General features: G+C 38.9%; 1 protein-coding gene across 3 annotated transcripts in view; it reads right to left on the bottom strand.

The window, feature by feature from the left end:
• il1rapl2 (interleukin 1 receptor accessory protein-like 2) overlaps positions 1-27,663 on the bottom strand; it is a 579,732-nt gene that overhangs the window by 133,870 nt on the left and 418,199 nt on the right. For 2 of the 3 annotated variants that reach the window (XM_079892460.1, XM_079892462.1), the window contains one exon: positions 4,527-4,800. In XM_079892460.1, the coding sequence (XP_079748586.1) occupies positions 4,527-4,800 (274 nt within the window). Of the gene's footprint in view, positions 1-4,526; positions 4,801-5,419; positions 5,471-27,663 lie in introns of those variants that run through there. The other variant, XM_079892461.1, reaches the window with a different exon arrangement.

Genomic DNA, 27,663 nt, shown 5'->3' with positions numbered 1-27,663 from the left:
TCCTCCTTTTCTCCGCTAACCGAGGAAGAAGTATCTACACTTGATCCCACAGTAGCTGCACGGATCTCAAGCTGTCTGGCGGATATCTCGACATGGATGAAGGAACATCACCTGCAGCTCAACCTGGCAAAGACTGAGCTTCTCGTCCTCCCTGCCAATCCGTCTCTACAGCACGACTTCACTATCCAGCTAGATTCAGCATCAATCACCCCATCAAGGTCTGTCAGAAATCTTGGAGTAACGTTTGATGACCAGCTGACCTTCACAGATCACATCTCAAAGACAGCTCGATCATGCAGGTTTGCACTGCACAACATCAGGAAGATCAGGCCTTTCCTTACTGAGCATGCAACACAACTCCTCGTCCAGGCCCTGGTCATTTCTAGGCTTGACTACTGCAATGCTCTTCTGGCCGGACTTCCATCATGTGCAACTAAACCTCTACAAATGATTCAGAATGCTTCAGCTTGTCTTGTCTTCAACGAGCCCAAGAGGGCCCACGTCACTCCTCTGTTCATCTCTCTGCACTGGCTACCTCTCGCTGCTCGCATCAAGTTCAAGGCATTGATGCTTGCTTACAGATCTATCACAGACTCAGCTCCCTCCTACTTTCACTCACTCCTACGAGTCTACATCCCTACCAGAAGCCCACGATCGGTCAACGAGCGACGGCTCGTGGTTCCATCACAGAGAGCCACAAAATCACTTTCCAGAACATTCTCATTCACAGTTCCATGCTGGTGGAACGCTCTCCCCACCCTCATCCGGAACGCAGAATCCCTGACAACATTCAAAAGACAGCTGAAAACCCATCTCTTCCGTGAGCACTTAACCTCATAAAAAATTAAAAAAAATAAAATAAAATAAAATAAAACCTTCCCTTTCCCTTTAAAACCTCACTTAATGGGCTTATGCTACTCTGAATAATGCCTGAACTTCGTATTTTGAGCACTTCTTGCGTTGTTTTTGCCTCTTCACAATGACTCGCTTAATTTAGTCCTAATTTGTAAGTCGCTTTGGATAAAAGCATCTGCTAAATGACTAAATGTAATGTAAAATGTAAATATTCATCTGTCCAGGCCGATTTATCGCCCTAGCAGTGTGAAACAATATAAATGGCCCCTTATCAGGTGCTATTCATTTAGGGATGACGCTATCAGCCCCCTTCCCGTACTCTCTGTGAGTCCCTTATGATTTTGCACTATATGAGCCCCGGGCACCTGCCCTTGGGACTTTGGTGTTGGATCTCAGCACACACGGCGTTTTACACTGTGTTCCCCATAGCGTAAGATACTTACGCAGTACGAGAGACCTCTCGTAAGAGAACGTACTCGGGTTACTAACGTAACCTCGGTTCTCTCTAGAAGAGGGAACGAGTACTGCGTATCTTTGCCGTGCATGCAACAAGCTCTGGTTCGCTTTGGCGATGAAAACCAGTGTGATCAGCCTATCAATCCATATTTATTAGGTCCACGCCACATGAGTTTCGGCGGGACGTGACGTAGTGGGGGCGAAGCGCCCCCATTGCATCTGACGTCACGGGGGCCTCTCTCGATAGGCTGCTGCAGTTGCCGCAGGGCAGCTAATAGGCACGCGAGCCGCCTTGCCTATGCCTGCATGCTGCCGCAACGCGTTTTACATTATTTCAAAATTAAAGGATAATTTTTGGCTTCAGTATCTTGCGGAAAAGAGATTTCCCCATAGCGTAAGATACTTACGCAGTACTCGTTCCGTAACCGAGTAACCGAGTACGTTTTCAGCGTGAATGCCACGAAAAACACAAAAATACATCTAAAACGGGAAAGAACTTTGAGAGTGACTGTATAGATTTGACATGCAACCTGAGGTTTATTTTTACAGACTGCTGAAAGGTACAGAAAAGAGAAGCAAATGGATTGCTGCAATTCACAGAAAAACTGGACTCCAAGCAGCGAAACATGGATTTGCAGTTATCTTATTTTGTGTCGGTATGTTGATCTTTGGGGTAAAATCATACCCTATATATTGTATTGACAACTCATCAAAAACTGACAAAAATTATACAAGTTTTAAGGTTGGATGATATGATGATATATACAATATATATATATATATATATTGTTACCCTCTATACTAGCCTGCAGATATTTAGCTCGAGAGTAGGGGTACTACTTTTTTTTTTTTTTTTTTAAGTGTAGCATTTCAACTAAGTAGAAGTGTATTGTAGCACAAGTCTCTACTTCATCAGTATATTTGTTTAATATGAACCAGCAATGCTATGTTCTAGGACTATGGATAACATGAATTCAGCACATACCATAAGTTCTTATCACACAGATGTTATTGAAAATAAAACAGTTGGTGTGTTTTTGTTTGTTATTTGTAATGTGATTACATAGTTTTAAAGTAGCTTCTTCAACATTGATGCTCAATTTTTTTTCTCTGTAACCATTTACATAGTTGGTAAGTGTATGACACCTAGCTTTTTTGAGCTTTCAAAAGTCATTTTGTTTATTCCAGCCTTAAGAAAATGTTATGAGCAAGCAGGCCACAGTCAAACTTTATGGTATTAAGGTATAAAAACCAACAACAGATTTTGTGTCCGTCAGATCCCCAACCCGGTCGGCGTGACGTATAATGAACAAATAATTGAAATGTATGGGAATACCTAGTATAATAAAACAATATCTGAGTTAAAAATGGAAGCAAAATCTCAGTTTGAATTTATAATAATTTTAAACTGGTGTCAGAATAAACCCCAGAGCTAGAATGAAATAAAAACTTCCCATAAGCACAAGAAAAAGACATCCCCTGGAAATACTTTATCCCATGCCAATGGATTCCATCATTGGGCCATTGGGTGCTTCGTACATTTCTGACCACAGCTGTGAGGAAATGTTTTATGACAGGGTTTGTGAAGTGACGTCAGTTTCAAAATATGCCTAAAGAATTTGAACCTTATACTAATGCTGTCAAACAATGATGCCACTCTCACAGAACAGTTAAAAACACATCATATAACAGTTACAGAATATGGTTTAAGCTACTTTATATAGACAAGCAAATGTGTGATTAAACATTTTCTTTGACAGTTTCTTTTCAAAAACTTTTTTTCTTTTTTTCATCAACAGGCCCGGGACTCTAACACTCTGCAATGCCCAACTGGACCAAAGGTGTGTGTAAAATTTAGAGCAAAAAATTGCCCACAACAACGCCATCATGTTTGCCTACTACTTTGCACAGTGTTAATTACAGATAAGTAATTCATATCACATGGCCTCCTCACCCTGAACAACTTTTATTTTAGTTTCTTTTGTTGACTGCTCTTTGAATATTTTCAAATTCATTTTGTGAATGAATAAACCACTGGCATCAATACTGATCGATGATCAGATAATGGTGGTGGTTCTTTTGTCTCAATTAACTGTATGTTTTTTAATGAAATAATTCTTTATTTCTGTTGTTACTGTTATTTCAATTGTTCAATATTGCTCTAAACTGAATACGAAGGTAGGTTGTCTGGTAACACTTTATTTTACACTGTCCTTGTTACTTGTACTTACCATAATAATTACAGTAAATGATGCATAATTACATGCAATTAACCCTAAACCAAATCCTAATCCTATCCTAACCCTATAGTAAGTACATGTTGTTAATTATTATTACTCAGTACTTAAATATATAATTACACTGTAACAATGACACCTTAAAATAAAGTGTAACCGGTTGTTTTTAATAGTTATACCTAAACCATCAGTAAGTAAGAAAGTAAAACATAATAAATCGGTTTTGGACCAATTTCGCCCCACCCGACAATCCTAGGTAAAGTCCTGATTATCTAGATGGTTCTACAGATTATTTTATCCGATTTTTATTTGTGGCGTGAGGTGTGTTAAAAGTGACTGAATCCTAGGAAGATCGTCAGAGCCGCCCCGATCTCGAATCGTAAATATTTAACATGAATATTCAACATTCATCTGTTGTGTGGGGGGAACCCCGAGGACAAACGCACGCACGCTCTAGAGATTATCACGTGAAACGAAACAATACCAAATCAGAAAGAGAGCTGACGGAAGACTCACCAACTGCTCGCGCTGTAACATGTAAAGTTCATGTTCACACTGTCTCCACGACTTCATCAACATTTTTCTTTTTTCCCCCGCAAGTTTTCTGTAAAAAGCAGTCCATACACTATTATACGCCATTTCTTCTTGCCGATCGTCCTCCATGTTTATTTACTTGAAAGTCATGTTTGATGCGAGATTTCCCATTTTCACGACTCTGTTTGTGAATGGAATCTGTTAGTGTGTGTTGTGCTTTCCTGGTCACATCGCGGCACTCCACAAACTAGAGGAACAAAACGGTTAAATCTATGATTTCTTATCGTAATGTTTGTGGTCGCTCACATTTGGAAATTCTTATAATATTTAAAAAAATCTTTTAGTGTGGCCCCAGCCTAAGTAAACAGATATGACCCAGTGCAGTTTTAGGGCTGTTTTTTTCAGCACACACTTGATTTGAAGTTTGAATTGCTAATGACCCACCTGAGCACACAGGTGTAAAATCCATTGTCCTCCATCTCTGCTGAGCGGAACCAAATGGAATCTCCCTCCTTACTCAGCCGATGACCCGAGAAGATGATTGGCTCCTCAGAATCACCCTTGTTCCTGTACCAGATGAGCCGCAGCTTGGCATTCTGGGCCACGCTATAGTTGGTGCGTATGTAGCTGTAGAACAGAGCGCATTTCACCCTCAGAGGCTCTCCGGCCAACACACGATACGTCTTCAAGTCCACTGACCAGTCTATGCATCCGTCAACTGTGGGAGAGAGAAAATTCAACAATTCACAAAGACAAAAGACAAACAAACAAATAAAAACTTGTACATTTATTAAACACGATTGTCTGGTTTCACAGACAAGGCTTAAGCAAAGTCCCAGACTAAAATGCATGTTTGAGCTGTTTTAACTGAAAGCAACTTGCGCTGTCATAACTTAAAATATGTCAGTGCTATTGTTTTGTCTCAAGATACACACCAAAGCAACTGAAATGTCCTAATTGAACCAAGGCCTAATCCTGGCTTAATCTAAACCCTGTCTGTGAAACCAGGATGATGTTTCTTTAATATAGAGTGCTTCGTTTGGAAAAAGGATAGATTTCTGGAGTCTAAAACATACGATCAATGCCAAAGAAAATTATAAGAATGAATTTGAAGGACTGTTTATATTCGGTGATAGTATAAAGGTTGTTCAAGGATGTTTCTAGAATTTTAAGTCAATGAGCCCAACCCCAGCTCTCAGGATATGACTTTGCTTCCTCCTTAAAATTAATGAATTTTCATCCAGCCGGTCAAAATTGTACATCCAGTTGTAATTTAAATGTAATTGCACACCATGATTTGAAGTATAGTGTATGCATTATTAATTTATCCTGTATACCTTGTAACAACTGGACCGAAGAAACACTCCATTGTTCCATTTAATCTTCACAATCCCTCCCCCAGGCAGACTGTGTGATGTCTGATTTCCCCACTGAGAATTATCACCCTTTTGCTCCACTCATACACTTCAAAGACACTTGGGACATTGATTGTTCTTAATGAGAGAACAGTACAGGCTACAAGACACAGACATGCAGTCCCATAGAAATGAAATTATCTCCACTAATTAATTGAAAAATCTGTCTAATGAATGAACATGGATTTCCCCAGTACATTTGGTGTATTATTACTGTTTGTATATTGTCTTTTTATATTGTATAGTGTTATGCATGCCTGATGATAGAACTACTAGTTAATGTAACCCCATCTAGGCGGTGTCTCCTATCAAAATATTCCTCGTTTAATGACTAATTTAATTACTCACATTTTGGGGGACATCACCTTCTCATTGAATCCAGTGTGTGTTTGTTATATTTAACAGAGTATAAATAGACACAAACTGCCAGCTTACTCCAATCATGCAAATGAGTCAGCTTTTCAAACAAAGGAACTTTCCTGCTTGAGAATTGCACATTTCTCATTGGTAAAGTCAAAACTCAAAGGTGTGACCTCCTGAGGAACTTAAAAGCCAACACAAAGTTCCCTCCGTGCGCTCTCTGGCTTCTGCTCCTGATTGCCACACATCAAGCCATGTGTACATTCCTCGACCAGAACAGAGTCAACTAACTCCACAAGTTCACCATAGCTTCTACATTCAACACTTAAGAAATTGATTGCAACTTCAGCACCATTGAACCAAACTATCAAGACTTTCTCAACGCGACTGTATATCAGGACACTCTTCAACAGCTAAGGCAAATGCAAGTATCGTATGATATACTAAATCGCTGTTTAGCTAAAGTTGTGATCCCCTTTGTTAACAAAGGAGCTTTGTAGTAAGGGACTGACTGTTCTTCCAGGAGGTTAAATGACTCTTTCAGAGCTTCATTCCTCTGTTCTGTTTCGGTTTTATTAGTCACTTTTACTTTCCATTTTACATATGTATGTTTGTTTAGATTAGTTATGTGTTCGTGATTTGGTTAAATAAAACTTTTGTGTACATTCTTACCAGTTGATTCTTGTCTGCTTATAAATCAATGTCAATTTTACAGTTATGATCAAAGCTACATGCTAAGAAAGAGTTATTTTTCTGTGGCCACGGAAAATATCCTTTCTGAAGAGTTGATAGACAATTAATACTTAGTGTTCACTGGACAAACAGATTCATTTATTGTAATATTAATTCATTTACATGAAGTTAATTCGATTAACTGATCCTCGAGTTATGATTAATTATTTATATTTCCCTTTTGAGCTGATTTGATAGCTCAACCTCAAACAGCACAAGTTCTGCACCAGACTTCATAATTATATTTAGGGATTTGGTTCAAATCACTATTAAATAAAATACTGTTAGTCTTATATTTTAGTCTTTAGTTTCATTGTGTTTTGGTTTTGTTTTCCCTATTCCCTGTCATTGTTATTATGCTACATTAAGATTGTCAGTCCAAATTCGATTTGTGTGCATATCCAATTGAAATCCGTACAGATTTAGCAATTGTGAAGGGCATAAAAAATATATAGCTATATATACATAAAATTCGCATTTCTGGAAATCCGTTTCAGTCTGTCTACTCTGATCGGATTTTACGTTGTTTGTGTGACTTTTTCAACCATGTAAAACGTAAACACTGTTATAGGCATGGGCGTACGGGATGTTTTTTTTTTTTTTTTTTTTTTACAGGTGTTTTACCTGTAGGCCTATTTAGAATTTTTCACTTCATTGCATTGTGTTTTAGAGTTAATGGAAATGTTTGTAAAATTACTGGATAATGTCCGGGTAATGAGCTGCCAGTACTTTTTCTGTTATTTTACGGATTTATTTTTTACAGTGAGTGTATAGCCAAAGTTATTCCTTTGTTCTTTCATTGTACATTTTTTACTGTGAAGACCTGGATTTTACTTAAGCCTTTACTTGATGCACCCAAATTTTGACTACCAAAAATGTGTGGCCAAAATGGTTTTGGAGGGCTGAAATCACTGACCGAAATAGTGATGTTTAATTAAAGCGGCTTGTTTTCGTGCACAAAACTTGGATAAACTACAACGAAGCACTGCTACTTGGGCGGAGTGATTATCGCAACACCTGAAAAGCACCGTTGTTAGCGTTGTAAAATGGCTAGCGGTGGGCGCGTCAAACAGAGTTACGGCACACACAGAGATCTAACTCTGGGGGATAGGGTGAATAAGCTAAAGTCCCAAAAAGTCAGCGTGTTCCTTTAACCTGTTAGTGATGTCTTCATGATTTAATGTAGGTTATGTTTGAATAAATCTATCAGTTAGCCATTGTTTAAATGTTTATTTTTATATTGCAGTAGAAACAATTTAGGCCTAAAAAGATATTAATATTCAATATTTATTCGATATAAAAACTGCTTTATGTGCAATTTAAATGTTTGGACACCTCAGTTTTTTTTTCTTGTTGATTATTAAATAAAATGTATTGGTCAGTTGATTATAAATGTTATTTTAATTTTCCGTTTTTGGCTAAATTAAAACGTTAATTCCGTTTATTTCAGTGCATCACTAAAATGCATGAAATAATTAAAAAGTGTTTGCCTATAAAATGATAGTGATATATTATTACCAATAAAAACAAACAAATAATCCAGGAGCATTTGTTGTACCCAGGTCTACATTTTGTTTAACAATAACTTACTGTCAGGGCAATAAAGTTAATGTAATGGCCAGAATAACCAACTCAGCATCTGGAAATGAAATGCTCGTGAATTATTTGTTTGAAGGGACCTCCTGCTATTGCTGTAATATCAGAGCAGCAGCACGTTTAAGAAATGTATTCCTGCAAGAATTTTATAGGCTATTCACTATATGCCTTCACTACACAGAGGCCTTGTATATAATGGAAGCCTATTAATACTAACAAAGAATTCATCAATACAATGATAATTCACAACATGCAAAAATCAATTACCCTTGTGTAAATGGAGGAGTCTGTATCAGTATTTTGTTGCAGCAGGTGCACAACCAATTTTAATACATGACATCACTGCTGGTGGGAGGGGCCCCATCCCGTGCTCTGCACCAACTGTTTGGTGGTGGTGAAATCTTTTTACAATCTTTTCATTTAATAATATATAATAACTGTGAATAAGAGCAAGCCAATATTGGTTGTTTAATTATAGTAATATAATAAAAAGAAAGACTGATTAAACTAAATAGCCTTATGCCTGTGAAAGTTTTTTTTTTTTTTTTTGTCGTATTGCTTCTACGTTGCTTGAAAGGTAAGATATATCATATGTTTTTTTTATTATAGAAATACATTATAGCCTTGAAAACATCCTGCTGTTAAAAAAAAAAAAAAAAAAAAAAAAACTTCTGAATGCAGATCCTCGGTTCGGTACTGCACAGGGGAGTAATCAAAACATAAAATTGCTGCTTTCAACTTTTTTTTTATTAAACTGTGTTTTTTTAACAAATGTGTCTCTGTGTTAAAATTCAATTATAATTAAAATTTTCTTAAGGATTAAAAAAAATCTATCTTGGCTGATGCTGTAAACTATATAGAGAGCCCTTAATTAAAATATGTTTTAAATATTTAACTCAAATATTATTATTTTTTTATTATTCTTTTTTAAACATGTAAATTGCACATAAGGCAGGTTTTGCATTAACTTCTAAAGCTAAATATAAAGTTAATTTAAACTTTAAAATAAAGTCTACTCCAATTCATTTTTGAAATATAATCATTTACATTGGCTGTCATTACTTGTTTTCATGACAAATTTATTTAAACATACATTAAATAAGACATCACTAACAGGTTAAGTAAATATAAATGACTAGGCTAATGTAATGCACATACGGAATGCTTCTCTCAGAGCCATAGAGAGAAAGAGTTGCGACACTCTTTGATGTCGCCGCTATGGCTGTCACGTGGTTCATGTAAGCCCCAGTAGTTCCAAAACATACGCTGGCTGTCATGTTCTTCTATGGGACAGACAGCAGCGATTACATTATTGAACAGTAAATATAAAATAAAACACACACCCAAGTACTTTTTCAGCTGTTATTGCATTTTGTTAATGTCAGTTTTGCATTTGCAAGTTTTAGGCTATATTTTTGGAGGGAAAAGCTTAGTGTTCATGTTCGCATGGGTAGTAGCACTGGCTTTAGCGGCTCTAACTTAACTTTTCCATATCATTCATCTGATGATGGACGTCTCATGATATTTATTTTAGCACAACTGGGCTGTATTAGGCTATTGATTTCCGTGATTTTGCTTATAAATTCCGATTCAGCCATTAGCCTACCTTCGTGATCACACAAAGAGGTCTGCCGTGGCGGTCCGTTCAGAATTCGCTTAGAAGCTAGCTCACTTCTTCTGATGAAAGTGGCCATCCCCAGGACCACAACGTGAAACATGATCATGTTAAGACTAAGAATATAATTTTAAGATTAAGCCATACACATATCAAAACTATAACAGATTAAAAACGAATTTACACTTTTATGTTTGGGTCTATAGGTAAGTGCAGAGTGAAGATTTTTTCTCTATGGCTCTGGGTTAGTGTACAGAGTAGGCTAAGAGTAAGGGTAGCTGTAACTCAATACAAGTAACTTAAGCAATTAACTAACAAAACACTTGTAACTTCTGTTACTGCTATTGAGATCAATTAAGCATGGCTGATACAAATGAAGGTTTTCAAATAAAATATTTTTTATTAAACAATGACAGACAACAAAAATGTGTGCTTGTGTGAGTGTGTGTGAACAAGAAAAACAAAAACCAGGGGCAGGTGATCCATGAAACAGACAGGACTGGTGATGGCCATAACAATCCTAGAGGTCCAGCATTGTTCTCACAAGCCGCTTCACTCAAGACAACAAAACAAACGGTGGGATAAAGTGGGGCAAAGAAACCATAAAGAAAGGCATACAAAAATTCAATTAAATAAAAGTTGCTATAAAGGTGGTAGCGATTCATTACTGAACTAATTAGATGCTATACCTTCACAGCTGGCGAAGTCGCGCTAGCTAACTAGCAAGCAGGCAATGCTAGAAACTTTGTTGAAACAACCAAGATAAAATATAAATAATTACGCTGTGCATATACAAATGAAGATCAGTATAAGCATCGCAAAGGGCCTCTGATACAATATAGACAGTTGACAATTCAAAAGAGGTCGATATTTCATCAATTTACCTCTGGAACAACTCGACGCACAGCAATGTAAGTGAATGGGGTCCAATGCCCAAATGACAGTGTTTGGAACTACTCCGATCTTCAAATCCCGGAAGTAGGCGGTTAAAAGCACCGCCATTTTTTTTACAACGGAGGTCTATGGGAGTGTCGCAACTCTTTCTCTCTATGGCTCTGGCTTCTCTTTTTTTCTTTTTTTTTGTTTGTTTGTTTGATCCATAGACTGTAAAAAAAGATGGACGACGCCCCTTCGCTCTCTTCCATTGATGAGAACTGAAGCCGCCAGTGTCCCGATATGGCGCTGACATATTGGAACTTGAGTCTGCGCAGTAGCGATCTCGGGACCAGACCTGTGCAATAGTGAGCAGGAAGTAAAGCTGCGAAATCAACGCTCCGCCCTCACTCTCGCAGAATGCACTCAGAATGCACTACTTCGCTCAGAGAACCTGTCAATCACAGCTGTCAATCATGACGTTACACCACCGCATCACGTAACTAACTAAAAACCAACTTATTTTAGAAACAGACACTTGAACTTACATCAGCGTGATAAAAACGACAGCAAATGAAAGAAACCACCTTTGGAAAAAAGATATTTGAAGTGTAATTTAATTGTTTAGTTGGTCTCACGTCCCGTTGAATAACACGGGGAGGCGGGGCTTATGACCTATACTAGGACCAGTCACCAGGGGGCGATCGAGACGTTTTGGCTTCACTTTTCAGGGCTTGTGCGGCACGCTTGGTTTGATCGTCTCTTCTTATTCTTCTGCGCTTTTTACTGGTAGCAAACAGCATTGCATTGCTGCGCGCGCCCCCTTCTGGATTGGAGTGTGGGTCACCTGTGACTGACTGAATTCATCGCACAGCTGCATGCACCGAACCAATACATACATGTAGCCTACCATTACACCCCTAATACACACATATATATGTGCGTATATATATATATTGCACACATATTGGGTCTCATTCATGAAACATTCGTAAATATACGAGTAAATATGTGAGTGATTTGCGCGTAAGAGACATTCCCGAAAATTCTTCTCCTGATTCACAAATACTTCGTAAACGTCAGATTTGATAGTGAAATGTGTGTGTGTGTTAATGAATTCCAATCAGTCGTAAATGGGACGCGCGTGCACGCTCATTCGCAATTACCATAAATCCCGCCCATTAAAACCGACTGACAACTATATATGGGCATCATATTATGACACCAAATGAAGGATTTCAACATGTCTTCTCAAAAGCAAATGAAGAAGATAAATTTCTCAGATGCAGAAATTAAAGTTTTATTATCAGAATTTCATTCAAAACGCCACATTTTATTTTCAAGCGTAGTGGCGTATCAGGTCTTAAAAAAAAATATTTTTTAGGTAATAATGCTTTTACCTAAATGCTTTAGGTAAAAATGTTTGGCAGCATATTACAGATGCAGTTAATGGAGTTTCATCTGTTAATCAAACAGTCCCAGAAGTGAAAAGAAAATGGTTCGACATGAAGCTTGACTGCAACACTTGTGACTTGCGGACTTGTAAAAAAATAAATAAAAAATAAATAAAAATTGCGGACTTGTGTTCCGTTTGCAGATGCTATTACTGGCTCTCGTAATAAAAGTAAAAAGAAAAACTGTATGTTACTATATATAATATTTTTTCAAAATGCTGTGTAAATATGTACCCGATTAAGGTGAATTCAAATGCAGGCTTATTAATGAGCAAAACGTTCGGATGTTAAACGCACTATTTACGCGTCGCTGGGAGCAGGTGTAGATTTCTTTCGTACCAACTAACATTTGGAAAATACGAACATTTTAATGAATCCGAAAATTTACGCCAAAACCACTTTACACACGATTTACGCAAAAATTCGTTCTGCTCGTGTTTCATGAATGAGACCCATTGTGTGCAAGAGTAAGTTATTTCTACTTAAATACCCAGAAAGTTACCTGCGTTTTTGGAACCAAAAGTTGAGGTTATCAGCTTACTTGCCCTTAAACAATCACATATAAATAAAATTAAAAACAATTTATTTACTTTACCTTAAATAAATAAAAATGTCACATAACCTGTTTTCTGGAATACCCCCCTGTATTGTAAACCCCTCCAAGTTGCGGTTGTTGTTGTTGTTTTTGGCGTATACATACAGTCGGCATCTAGTCATAGTTGGGGCCGTGGTCTGGCGTGGCGAGGGTGGAGTCGGCGTGGGGGAAAACACTGCGAACATCGTGTGTATTTGAATGACAAAAATGTCCTATTGCGAGTCATTGATGCCTGCCGACCGGCAACGGTACATTGCAAAATTAACTGCAATAGGTTATGATTGCCCTTATTTAATTAAAAACTGGGTCAATGACCCAACCAAATGGCCGGAGGTGTCGTTTCCAGACATATTTTGTTATGCGGTAGTTGTAGCGGTAACATTAGCCTATAACTCAATCAGCTTTTGATGGGCATACGAACAAGTGGTTATAAGAATTACACAAATCAACACAATATAACATTATGTCATCATGAAAAATTAAAGGTCAGACTCATGGATGATACATGTTTTCAAAGCCTTTGTGTTCAAAGGTTTTGACATTTTCTTAAAGGAAGTAAAGCGGGACTTTATATCAGAGGAGAACATTCCAAAATTGAGATTACAGTGAATGTTTCTGGCTTTGTGAAGATGAAATTTACCCAGAAGAAAAAGTAATAATATAGTATTATCAAGATCAACATCCTTGGAATGAAAATCAGACAAAAAAAATGATACATTATGTAATTTGTGACTATAGGCAAATATGTAAAATTACATATAAAATTATGCATTTGTGCGCAGGCACAAATTGTTTGTCTTTGCAGTGAAATCGCCAACTGGCGATTAAATTTTCTGGAACTGGTCTTTAAATTCTCTATTGCCGTGCGCTTCATTGCAACCACAAACTTACAAAGCTTACAAAGACAGCATGGAAATATTCTGTCGAAGCATGCCATAATGAATCAGCAACTAATCAATGGCTAAATGCTTTGTGAAGGCACTCTCACCACAGAGAAACAACCTCTGAAACACGAGCAAAGCCCCATCTCCAAAGAGCAACACAGCCATTTAACTCTCACATGACATTAGCTGCAAGCTCACTGCATGCCAATATTTCATGTTGATAGAAAGATGAAACTCATCAAAGTCACGGCCACCTATCAGCATGAAACGCTGTAATTTATGAGCAATTACAGAGGTGTTTGTGCGTGCGGACACTGACTCATCACTGCACCCGCCTCCCATCACATAAATATCTTTCACATTCAAAACCTGCCACCGCCGATTTATGTCAAGCACTGTCACAATCACACATTTACGGCATAGATTTTGTTATATACGGTTGGCCTGATGAATTTTGTGGCACTGCATTGAAAGAAAACCACAGGAAAGATGGAGGGAGTAAGCGATATCACACATGACTGTACAAGAAGAGAGTGTTGATTTTAAAGGGCTTGAAATCTCACACACACTCATATGCACACTAGATAAGCAGTGGATTAGTTTGGTCTGCTGCCTTCATGCGAAGCGTCTGAAGCAGAAACAGTGTGGCGAGCTCACAGGTTACATGTTACATAAACAGGCAGCCATATGTCGCCCCAAGTCATTTCGCATATAATGTGCTTGTCTTGAATGATTAATTTATCGGTTATTGAATGCAGCATAATGGTGTAATTGGACAGGATATGCCTTGCTTGTCATGCTAATTCTTATTACATTGCAATGTGCATCACGGTAAGCGCCTGAGCGCAGCTTTGTACCGAATCCTAAATGTTTGCATATGGATGAGGCCAAGGATTGTGAAAAATAGGTTCTAAAAATGGGGCCGGTCAGAAAGAGCAGACATTATGTATGCACAGCAAGAGGGCATTAGTGAACTTTTCAACAAAACACTAACTCAAGATCAAGATATTACTCACGGCATCACAGACACCTCAGATGGTGAGCGAAAGGCCACGTCACAAGATAAAAAATCCAAATAAGACACTAGCATTTAGAGTTAGTGCCTCTAATGCTTAATGTTATGTATGAAGACATTTTTGCATGAAAAAAGAAAATAGCCTTTTTGAGAGAGTGAAAAATTACTGAAATTTCATTTTTCCCTGAACCATTCCTTGTCCAGTGTTTTCAGTTTTTCCTCCTTGTTCACTGCTTTACTTTCAAATGGCACTGTCATCTTCAGCTCCTAATGTGAAATCCATTGCAAAGCCCTGTACCTGCTGCAACAATAATTGCCTGACCTGCTTACAGCACGGTGGCTCGGTCTATTATGAAGCAGTACAGCAATTTCAGCTATGAAAGCTGAAGGGGTACAAAAAGTCAATATCAGAACAGCAGACCACCAAACACTTTGTGCTGATATGCAATTTCGTTGCTGACTTTCTTTTTATAGCTTGTTTATAATTCTTCCAAAGTGTGAATGAATGGCTTGCAGTGGACATGTATCTTCAGACAGGTGTAAATGGAAGCTGGTGGACGCCTGGGGTGAAACAGTCTCCTGAAATGACTTGCACTTTGCCATGTTATCAAAGACTAATCAATATGGAAATGCAGAGAGTGTTCTGGCCCTTAGTGCATGATTGCACCTGTGTGCAGAGCGCAACTCATTGGCCATTTGATGTGAAACGACTGTAACGTAGCTGCTTTGACTCACTGCAGGCCGGATTCATTTGGACCCATGTCATTGTCGTAAAGCTTCTATACTATAGGACAGTAGGGCTTGGCGGTATGACGATATTTATCGTTACCATGGTATAAAATGTCTGTCTTTAGAGATTTTGCTATATCATGTATATTGGGGTATGTACATATTCAGAGTGATGAAATACATGAACTTGCTAAATTTGTAAATGTTTAATCTGCTTTGTCTTGTAATTACATGTGTAACTTTATGTTCTTTTGTACCTCGATGCTTTTATCTTGGCCAGGTCGCCATTGTAAATGAAGAAAGTGTTCTCAATGTGCTCACCTGGGTAAATAAATGTTAAATAAAATAAAATAAAATAAAATAAAATAAAATAAAATAAATAAATGAATGAGAATATAAAGAGCAGGACGTGCTTGATGTTAAAAAGAATTAAGCGCAATATATCAGGTGCATGCACAGAAAGCTGAAGGCAATCGCGAACTTGGGACATGCTCGATATTAAAATAAACACAATAAGCAGTGAAAAAGAACTCAATGTGGTGCTCGCGCTGACTGACACACAATTCAGTTCTCTTTCATTTCTTATTGCGCTTGAATGGTCGAATACACACGCAATTATTACAAAATGCCCATCGTGTGGAGTATTCATGTAAACAGCCGAATATGTCCCAAGTGAAAGTAAACAGTTGGGTGCAAACCGGATGTGTCTCAGTATAATGGATCAATGCATTTGGCCTTAAAGCCTAATAAATCTGCCTGCTGCTCTGTGGCATTAATGTGAATCAAACAAAAGAGAAAATAACTTGCTGCTCTTGACTGAATAACGTTTTTAGCTTTAATAACTATGTCATAAAATGTTTCATATCATGAAATAAGAATTTGGTTATATCGCCCACCCCTACTTCCAAACCTTAGTGAGCCTCCTTGCTGTCTTCATACTGTCTACATAGGCAACTACTTTCTGGCAGCATTTTAACTAACTCAGAGCCTCAAGTTACTGATTTGGAACGTTCTCCATAAATGGTAACAAATAGCACTCCTCACATGAGACTCACAATTGATTCTAATATAGTTTGATGTTAGTTAATGATACAACATCTAATGAGCACACAATACATTTTTATTTAGATTATTTTGTTCATATTTTTCAGCTTTGTCTGCCATCTTAAACTTGGACATAAACATAACAGTTCATTAATTAAAATTGTTATGTAATTTGGAGATAAAGTTCCGGTGTTGTCAGACTGGTTCACCTGAGTGACAGGGGGAGTAATTCAATATTTTAAGTAATCTCTTCTACCCACTCACCCACTCAGAAAGGGAATCTGCATTGAATGTTTTTGTTCCTCTACACCCAGATGTACTGCAGAAATGCTTTGCTGATAAAGAGGTTGAAGACTCACTGTATGCTGTCAACCTAATTATATTTTATGTAACATAAACAGGTTTACTTTATTTTGATGTTCCCTAACACATTCTAACACATGTAACACATGTAATATGTAAGTCATGTAACCTACATGTCAACTAACTCTCATTAGATTGTTAGTAGAGTATTAGTAGACTGGTAGGGTTAGGGTTAGAATAAGTTGACATGTACTTGCTAAGATACTTATAGTCAGTAGAATGTCTGTTGAGGAGCATCACAATAACTTTTTAGCAGATATTCGGCAGTGTCTACTAATACTCTAATGCTCTACAGCTGCATGTACTGTAATATTATAACAGGTGTCACGCAACAAAAATGAGCTTGTTACTGGATAAACAATATATTATGAAGAGAGCTGGTCTACTGCCACGCTACTGAACAATGGAGTCAAATTATTAGTGTTGCTACTTTTGATACAATTGCTATACTGGTTCAGAGGTCTGAAGATTGTCCATTTAACAGAGAGAGGTGAATCTGTGTTTTTCTCCTGTGTGTTGGGCTCCTTTTAGAAACAGTGGGATCATCAGGTCATTCGATCAGGAGAGCAACGACCAGAGATGCTGAGTTTGTTTCAGCAAGAGACTTTATGTAGGCTACTTCCAAAAGGCATAGATTTGCTACACTCACATGAAGTGTGCTATACTTTCTATCTGTCCTCTTTGTTATGAGTTAGAGTTACAGCTGTCAGTGTGAAGAAATTTCTCAATGTGAAAAGAGAAAAGAAAAAAAAGAACATCGTGTCTCAAACAATCAGGAGATGTGTGCCTCTGTGTTCACGGCCCATCTCTGATTATGATACACATGAGCACTGATTTGAGTGTTTGTGTTTGAGCATGGCGAGTGCGAGCACTGTGAGTTGTTCTCCATTAAAGCGCTTTGCGCTCGTCTCACACATCCACTGCTGAAGACGGTGCTTATTGAGAGTGGGCTGAGGACGTAGGTCCTTGTCGATAAAGAATCTAATGGTTCAGATCTCACGTTTGCTGAGGCAATGTGAAGATTATGGGTCCGATATATAATGCGAGGGAACTGAGCAGAAAGGGAGGTTCTCTTATGGGTTATGAGTCCACGGCCGTAGTGGCCAAGCCTGGCCCTGATGGAAAGGCCACGAAAGCCGATCCCCCGGGACCCCTGAACTGGCAGACCCGCCCGACCCGCCCGACCCACCTACAAAGATGGATCCTCCCTGGCCGCTCAAACTGGCGGATTCCCCCTTGCCGCCTGAGCTACTGGCGCCGCCCTGGAGGCTCCCTGTCCCGCTAGGCCTCGGCCTCGTCAGCCTCCAGGATGCATTCTGTGACACTGTCAGTCTGTTGTCTTCTTGTCTTCGTTTAGTTAATCTGTTAATTAGTCTCAGTTTAGTCTTCCTCTGGCCCCTGCCTGTTTGTTTCTATGGTTTCTACTTCATTGTTAGTGCAGTTCAGGTGTGTCTTGTTAATTTACTCTTCAGTTCTGTCTTTTTTTTACCCTGCGTTCTGTCTTGTTCTTTGTCAGTTCTTAACGTTGCATGTTTAGGTTGTTCTGTTCTTGTGCGGAGATTATTTTGAGAAGTTTGAGTTCGTTTGTCAATGAAACTGCTGCACGTAGATCCTGCTTCCTCCATCTCCACAGTTTTCAACTAAAAATGGAAGACTTTATGCGTTTTGTCCATTTAATTTTGGTGGCCTGAAAATGCTAACTTTTGAAAACGGGTTTCAAAGTGCAAGTTTTTGAAAACGTATCTCCGTGTAACTACAAAAACGCGAATCTGTGAAAACGGTGACGTCATGCACATGCGTATGGTTTTACTTGTTTAGTCTACATGCTTTTTTTTGCAAATAAAAAGATAGAGATATTAACCGTAAGAAATGGGGAAGGGGGGCATACAGACATCATCACAAGTTGTTGTAAGAATTACACAAATCAACACAATATAACATTTTGTCATCATAAAAATTAAAGGTTTCTTACAACAGACTCAAGGATAATATATGTTTTCAACGCCTTTGTGTTCAAAGGTTTTAACATTTTCTTAAAGGAAGTAAAAAGGGACTTTATATCAGAGGAGAACATTCCAAAATTGGGATTACAGTGAATGTTTTTGGCTTTGTGAAGATGAAATTTACCCAGAAGACAAAGTAATAATACAGTATTATCAAGATTAACATCCTTAGAATGAAAATTGGAATTTGTGTCTATAGGCATGTGCGTTCGGCTTGAGTGCACTGTATTAAAAGAATGCGTATGTGCAGTCTTTCTTTGCAAAGTGACATCGCCAACTACTTGTCTGGCATGCATAATAGCGTTTTTTGTTGTTTTCGCGGATCCGAGTGAACGGGCATCGTTTCGATAAAGTTGTCATCTATACACAGATCTCAAAAACGCTTCCGTTTTTAGCACGTATAAATGTACCCTGAATACCAGGGTTTGGCAACTGCCATACTTTGCCATACATAAACACTGCCCGTGCACAAAATGAAAGTAAAGCGGCAGCCCCTCACAGATGACTGCCGCACATAAACATAATACAAAAAATCTCTTTAGCAATCACGTCACTCGTCCTGCTTGCTACACTTACCTGGCACACTTAACAGCTAAAACTACTGACCTTGCTGATGCATCATCATACTGGAAATAATCAGCTAGATTAACACTTAGCTTCTATTCAAAATCAATCCCACATTCTTTGATTTAAATTGACCATTTCAAACTCTTTGATACTGACAAGTGGTGCAAGACCACCGAGCAAAAAAAACCCTGCCCCAATATCTATACTGTGGTTACAGCCCTTGACTACTATTCAGCTGGCTTTGGTTTTATCTTGTTTAATGTTAGATGATCATGAGATGATCATAAGATTTTCATAAGTGTGTGCTTAATTGGTGTCATCGCTTGAGGCACATCTACATAACAGACCAAAACCTCATTTTAGATCTATTTTTACATGATTCAATTTGTAATAGGTGTTAACCAGCAAAGGTGCTGCTACAGCATCTTAAAATACACACAATTTATACTGGGCAACAGTTCAACAGAATAAAAAGGCAAAGCGTTTGCAATAAGTTATTTTACAAAAAAATATATATATATTTTTTTTTTTTTAGATAGATGAGATTTATCTGGATGATCGCTGAGATTTAGTTCAGGGCAAAATAAAAACATCTCGGTTACACATGTAACCTTCCCTGAAGAGGGAACGAGACGGTGTGTCGAAACACTGTGGGAACACCTCTGCGTGATTGCGTCATGAAGCACATATGAAATCTTGCGCTGCGAAGGTGAAGGCTGGCAGGCCGACTCATAAGCCAATGAGATAGCTCTTGCTCATCCTCTGCTTAGACGCCGGGAACCCTTTCCTGGATGACCTGAAACAAACAAACAGTTGTTCGGACTTCCTCCACAGGGCTACCCTGGTAATCCAGAGTTCTCGCGAGAGCACAAGTTGAATTTGCTCAGCGAGTTACTCTGGTGTTGAGTATTGATGCTCATTAAACATGCCCCTCGATCTGAGCTGCACCAATCACATCGGTGCTGCAAGATGGCTATGGATGAATACCAGTTGTTTGAAACGGCTTTGGCCGCTACAATGAATGAGTTAGACTTGGCTTTTTATCTAAAACAGGAACAGAAGACGCCGCTCGAATCGTTCCTTTGCAAGAAGGACGTTTTTGCTGTTTTGCCGACCGGATACGGTAAGAGTATAATCTACCAGTTAGCTCCGCTGGTAGCTAAGCGTATGGGGTTTATTGTTGTGATTGGTCGTAGTGTTATCCAATTGTGTGCAGTGAGATTTTCAAATGCATGCTTGGTGCCGCCCCTCGAGCTGGCCGATTTTCATTAGTCGACGCCAGACCATTAATCTTTAAGATTTAGGTCTGGATTTCCAGGCTACCACAGGGCAGCTCTGTGTACATAAGCATCTAGTGCCCTAACCGGGCAGAGCAGATTTAGTTTCTTTTAGTCAGAAATCCAAAACAGAGGAGAACAGAAGGCTTGCAGTATTAGTAGGAACCTTCGAAACATAACCTAGGGTGAAGAAAAGCCTTCACCATACCAGCCGCAAATTCCAGGCATGAGGGCGAAACCGAGAGGGCTTGCAAGTCTCCAATTCTTTTGAGAGACAGGATAATGAGGAGAAAAACAGTTTTCAAAGTGAGAAACTTCTCAGAAACTGCCTAAATAGGCTCAAAAGGAGCCAAACAAAGGCCTTCCAATACTTTCTTGAAAAGCTACGTTCATTTTTATTGGCACAAGAATAGCTCCATAGTATAAATGACAATTTTCATTTTTAAGTGAACTATTCTTTTAAGATGTTTGTTTTGATTTTGACTTTATTTATTTTTTAAATAGGCTAAATCCTGCTGAAGTTTCTTACCTCTCTGAATACTGCATTGTGATGAAGCCTGTATCCATGGCCTTGAACATCCTTCAGTCCAAAACAAACACTCAGATGGGGTGGCTGCTTCCCACAATCTACCTTCTTGATTCAAAGCTCAAAAAGATGGAGGCTTCAGTCAAGGTATGTCTTCCCCTTATTCATGCTCTGCAGCGGGGTCTACAAAAGCGCTTTGGGGAGTTTATGGAAGATCCGGAACTCATCAGTGCTGCAATTCTTCTTCCCAAATTCAAAACGTCATGGACGGACGAGGCCCACATCATAAAAGCAGGTAAGATATTTTGTTTATGAGTACAGATTACCTGATGAAATTGATATTATGCCAATATCTGTTAAAGAGCGAAAACATGCAGTTTTGTTTTTTAATGTCAGGAGTCATGGGCACATTTTGCTTATCCATCCCACTTGTAACTTTTCCACTACTGCATATGGGTTTGTGTGGAGTTAAGCTATCGGTTCAATGTTTATTTACTTGCCTACTCTAGCACAGTCAGACTGTGAAACAATGTTAGAAAAGACAAGGGTATAGGGTTATAGGTTGTAAATGCAGCAGTGCTTATGTAGCAAGTGAACAGCTTTATTTAATTTCTAAAATATCCATGAAAACCCCAATACTTGGTCTATACCACATTGGTAAACATGCCATAGTTTGTCTATCAGCATTATCCACAATTATCATTAATTTCTGTATTATGTGTATATGATAGGTATGGATTACATCCTGCGTCATCTTGATGCCATGAAGGACACCCAGGAAAATGAATCACAGCATGTTGTCTCTGACGAGGATGACTTCTTTTGTTCCATTAATACTGTTCCATCCACAAGAGCATCTGAATTGGATGGATACTTGGCTTGTGCCTCAGAAGAGATGCAACTGCTTCACTCATTTCCTTTGGTGAAAAGGCTAAGCCTCAAACTGAACACACCCTTGCCTGCCTCTGCAGCATGTGAGCGCCTTTTTAGTTGTGCTGGGCAGCTGTTTACACCTAAACGAGCAAGGCTGGACAGTACAAATTTTGAGAATCAGCTCATTGTAAAACTGAACAACAAATTCAAAATGTAAGCTCGTTGTTGACCCCTACATTAAAATTGCAAGTCTGCGTTCATGTTGAGAGACTTTGTCAGTTATTGCATGTTATATTCACTTCATTAATCTAATTTGTGCTACCGGCTCATCTTTTTACGTAAAATTGTTAATGTAAAATGCTTTGCAACCTTTTTCAATTAACCTGCAAGAAAACCTCTGCAGAATGGTTGTCATAAATGTTACCAGATTATTGGTTGCTTTCTCAAATATTACATGGCTGTATTTTTAGTGCTAGAAGTCAAAAATAAAACTGTTGGAGAAATATTGAAATACTGTTTCTTTTCTTTTTTTTTTCCGTTCTTTCTGTGTATCTGGGATAAAAGAGTAAGCTACATTTTCAATTTGCAGGGTATAAGGTGGACTAACATTCATAGCATAATACTCACTACTCACTACTCTTGAGTACTTTTAAAAGGGCTACTTTTTACTCCTACTTTGAGTAGTATTTAGGACAGGTACTTTTACTCTACTATCACTACATTTTTTGACAAGTAACAGTACTTTTACTTGAGTATGCTTTTTCAGTACTCTTTCCACCACTGTGGGTAACTAGAGGGTGTCTCCCTAAAGACACACCACCCAAAGGACCACACCACAGCAGCCAAAGCTAAGGCCGCCACATATACCTTTATTGTGGAGAGGGATAACCCTGCGGAGAATAGCTCCTGTCGTCGAGGAGAGACCAGGTCTGAGAACCACACTCGGGCCAGCCAGAACAGGGCTACTAATAGAGGACGGATCCTGTCCTGGCGAACTCTCTCCAGAACTCCGGGAGCAGAGCAATTGGGGGAAAGGCGTACAGATGTAGCCTCTGCCATGTCTGAACCATAATGTCCAGCCCAAGAGGAGCTGGATGAGAGAGGGAGAACCACAGTGGACAATGTGTCGTCTCCAGTGTGGAGGTCAGAAAAAGAACGACGTGGAGGTTGTACATTTAGCCACAACACCTCCACTAGCTCCTCACACGCAGGAGACTGAAGTGACAAGTCCTCAGTATCTCCTGTCTCCAGTTCCTCAGGATAATTGTAGTACCGAGGCTTCACTCTGGCGGAAGTCAAGTCAAGTCAAGTCAAGTCAAGTTACATTTATTTATATAGCCATTTTTACAATACAGATTGTTTCAAAGCAGCTTTACAGAGATAACAGGAAAATAATGCAACAAAGTTTGTTTCCAGAAGAAAATAGCATCACAGTCCAGCTTAAGTAAGTTCAGTGATGTTTTATTTTTGTTGTAAAAAGTTAGTAATTTAGTTAATTTATATATATAGCCGTTCTGGAGAAAACCGTGATGTCATCGTCCAGCCCAGTTAAGTTCTAATATAATGGTGTCAATGCATGTAGATTAATATTATTGTTGAATATTACATTTCAACAGAAATGTAACCACAGAGCGTGCTTCCTGACCCTGAGATGAAGCACTGGACCTGGCAAGTGAGGGCAGAGAAATGGAGAAGCCCGTCTCTAACCCCTCGGCCAGATATATTTGCAAACCCCACGACTTGAGCCGCTGCTCCGCCTCGGCAGAAGCAGGACCCGAGCCGCGCGGAACGCGAGCCAAGGAACGCGCCCGGCGGGAGCCCCCTCAAAAGCTGACTGAGCGCGCTGCACTCCCAAACAAACAACACACATAACGTGTGTATTCCCACCCAGAATGAAATGTAGGCAGGGATGAACACACTTTCTGAACTGTTGTTTGTTCGCCATTATAATGCTTTTTTTAAGGTGAAAACTCCTGCCTAAAACAGGAATACTAAAACAGACAAAAACACCAGGGACAAACGATTTCACAGAGAGCGCTTGCTGAAGGCACAGAAGCTGACACTGTTTGGTTTGGGAATGCTTTATAAGTTTCCTGGTCGATGACGTCACCCGCCTATGACGTTCTGTCACGCCATTGGACTGATTTCATTCGTGCTTCACGACACAATCACACAGAGGCATTCCCACAGCGTTTCGACGCAGCGCGAGTTCCCCTTAATCGGGAAAAACTGCAGTGGATGCCATTTTATTATTATTTGTATTATTATCATTATTATTATATACTATATTATAATATTAAATACAAAATGTATTATACTACATAATCATATGTAGAAATTGTACTGAACAATCATCTTAAAGACCATCTGGCCTCCCATAATAGGTAGTTCTCATGTTTGTTTGTTTTTTCATATCTACATTTTTTATTGGAACCATATGCCTGTATCATGTACAGGTGTGTTTCTGCCTTTATAATTATTCTTTCATTCAAATCCAGTATAGTGTCATGACTTGGTCACCTGACTGACTGGTTAAATCAGTATCCACAACCATGATGTGATCCAACACTTGTGATTGAATGAATCAATAATGCATCAAGCAGTAATGGAATCAAACTTTCCTTTAAAAAACATGATTACATAAGCATCCATGCATAAAATCTCATAACACCAAGATTTCAAGATTGATGAATAATCTACAGTATCAGCACAGGTTTAAAAAAAAAATTTCAATGCATCAACCAAAGAAGTTGTATTTATGTAATAAGTATGAAAGATTATGTAGGTTTCATTTATTGCAATCTGTTGTATACATATTACAATTACATTGTGCCTCAGATTTAGGCAGCTGCATCTGTGTCTTGTAAAGGTGTGAACCAAATAGTTCACACAATTAGAACAAATAAATAACAATGTTGCCTGCAAGATATCCTATTTGCTTATTGCTCTCCATCCTAACAGTATTGTTTACAGCTAAAAGATTTTGCAAATTATTTAAATTATTAGAGCTGAGATAACATGATTGATTAATATTTGCTGTTTAATGGGTTAAAAATAATTAATGCAGCAGAAGCTCATCGCAATGGACAGTAGTGGGGGATTGAACTGCATGAGCATCTATGAGAGAGAGAGAGAGAGAGAGAGAGAGAGAGAGAGAGAGAGAGAGAGAGAGAGAGAGAGAGAGAGAGAGAGAGAGAGAGAGAGAGAGAGAACGTCTCTGGGAAATATAGAGAGGGAAGAGGACAAATCAAGTGCAGGAGCAGTTAAATTGAAAAAGGGGGTATGAGCTGAACAAAGAGGAAGACATGACAAATGTCTCTGTGGAAAACATAGGCCAATAAAACATGTACTGTACACCAGCTGACTGGCCAAAAAATGAAAAATTACATTTAAAATAAGATCAATTTCTATTGAAAATAGGTTTTTTGGAGATGACTTTAAATAGTTCAGGTAATTAATTGAATCAGAAATCATTGTGGTAAGGAGTTCATCTTTGTCTTATACTGTTAGTCTAGTCAGTTCATTTGTGTAGACGCTTGTCTGCTCTTGAGTGGTAAGTGATGAATTAGATGAGATTGTCCTTTTGAGTGTGTGATGGCAGAGGGCCAGACCAGGCTGCATTAATTTGCTCGTCATTAAAGGAGTGAAGTGGCTATACTTGGACACTGACAGGCTGAAACAGATAAACGCAGGTGAAGGTGAGAGAGAGAGAGAGAGAGAGAGAGAGAGAGAGAGAGAGAGAGAGAGAGAGAGAGAGAGAGAGAGAGAGAGAGAGAGAGAGAGAGAGAGAGAGAGAGAGAGAGAGAGAGAGAGAGAGAGAGAGAGAGAGAGAGAGAGAGAGAGAGAGAGAGAGAGAGGAAGTTGGTATCGTGGCAGCTTAATGAACTTGCTCAGAGCTCATTGTCATGTTGATGCTGAAAGCCTGATGCTTCTTCCTGGTCACTGTGTCTCCCTTCTATGAATCAGTGTGACATTTGCCTCTGACAGCCAATCACACCACAGGAAATACAACGAAGCACTAAAATATTACACATAGAGCCTTGGCAAGGAAACAGCTGTGCTATGTGACATTTAACTTATGAATATTTCAACATTTTAGAGTTGTCTTGCTTCTTTTTTTTTCTTTTTTTTTTTTTTTTTTTATGAAAGCAAAACCAATTCAACTGAGCAGGTTCATTGAATAAGTTGAAAGGATGTGAAAAAGATAGGAAATAAAAGAAGAGAAACATGTTTGTTATTATTATAGACAATACAGTCACTTGCAAGTTTACTGATTTATTTTAAAATTCTCTTCTGCAATATTTGGAATAACAGCACTAGAACTTTGAGGGCCCTATTTTAACGATCTGAAACGCAAGTGTCAACGCGCAAAGCGCAAGTAACTTTGTGGGCGGGTCTTGGCGCTGTTGCTATTTTCCCGGCGGGATAAATGACTCTTGCGCCAGACGCAAATCTAAAATGGGTTGGTCTGAAGAGCTTCATTATTCATAGGTGTGGTTTGGGCGTAACGTGAAATAAACCAATCAGAGCGTCATCTCACATTCCCTTTAAGAGCAGGCGCGCTTGTTCTAAAGCGGATTCCTATTATAACGGCGGGTTTGCCAGACGCACGCGAGGAGCGGTTCACAGCCGAGGAGAGCAACGATTGATTATGGCCAAGCATGCGCCCTTAAAATAGCATATGAATAACATGCGCAACGCGCCACTGACTTTAAACCATTTTTTCCTGGTTAGTGGCGCAACTGTTTTCTAAACCTGCAAAATAGCATGAAGGAACGTTTGCGCTGGAACACGCCTCCTTTTTTGCGCTGAACCGCCCAGGGAGCGCAAGTTCATTCCCTAGTTTAGCGACGTGCTTCTGTGGAGGAAAAAAACGCGCTTTGCGCGGGTGCAAAATAGGAATGATACATGCGTCGGTGTACAAAGTCAATTGCGCTGGGTGCAAGATAGGGCCCTCAGTGTTTGTTTGACTGTGCTAGTCTGTTCACGACAGGACACTAGTGGTGTGGAGCGGGAGCAGAGCAGGGAGAGGAGTGTGAATCCGCCTGGAGACAGAAGTGGGTTTTTGAAAGTCAGGGCAGCAAGTATGTATAAAATGTAGAGGGCCAGATTTACTAAACAGGGCAAATTAGCATGAAATTGCAATTCCAAAAAAGTGCCGATGGGAGTTTAAAGTTCTGTTTGTGATCTACTGACAAGGTGCAAATTAAAGAATACAGATGCAGCCAGATCATTTCCATAATGACCAACACAATCTATCAAGAGCAGTGCAAATTAGCATCCAGTTTAAGACGTAATTTTTTTGGGGTGGTAAATAATGGCGCAAAAAAACAGTAAATTGATGAGGGCAAACCTTAGAAAATCACCTTGCATGATTCAATTAAATACTCTCCTCCCATAAATTTTGTGTCTGAAAGTGAAACTCCTACAAATGCATATGTAGGAATAACCCTGTGTAACATGTATTAAAAAAAATGGTTTAAATATATGTATCATTAAGTAGACTTCACACAAAATGATTTGGTCTCCTGCTAAATATGTGGAAATGAGAGCACATGGTGATGTGTACATATTTATTTTATAGAGAACGTTTAAGGGCAGTTAATTCAGAGGCTGCTTATTTGTGTTTTATGTCAGAGAGGAATAAAAGATCCAGTGAA

Source organism: Squalius cephalus, assembly GCF_949319135.1.
Source record: "Squalius cephalus genome assembly, chromosome: 14".
Classification (NCBI taxonomy): Eukaryota; Metazoa; Chordata; class Actinopteri; order Cypriniformes; family Leuciscidae; genus Squalius; species Squalius cephalus.
Note: the sequence above shows the minus strand (reverse complement) of the source record. Positions and strands in the feature narration are given on the sequence as shown.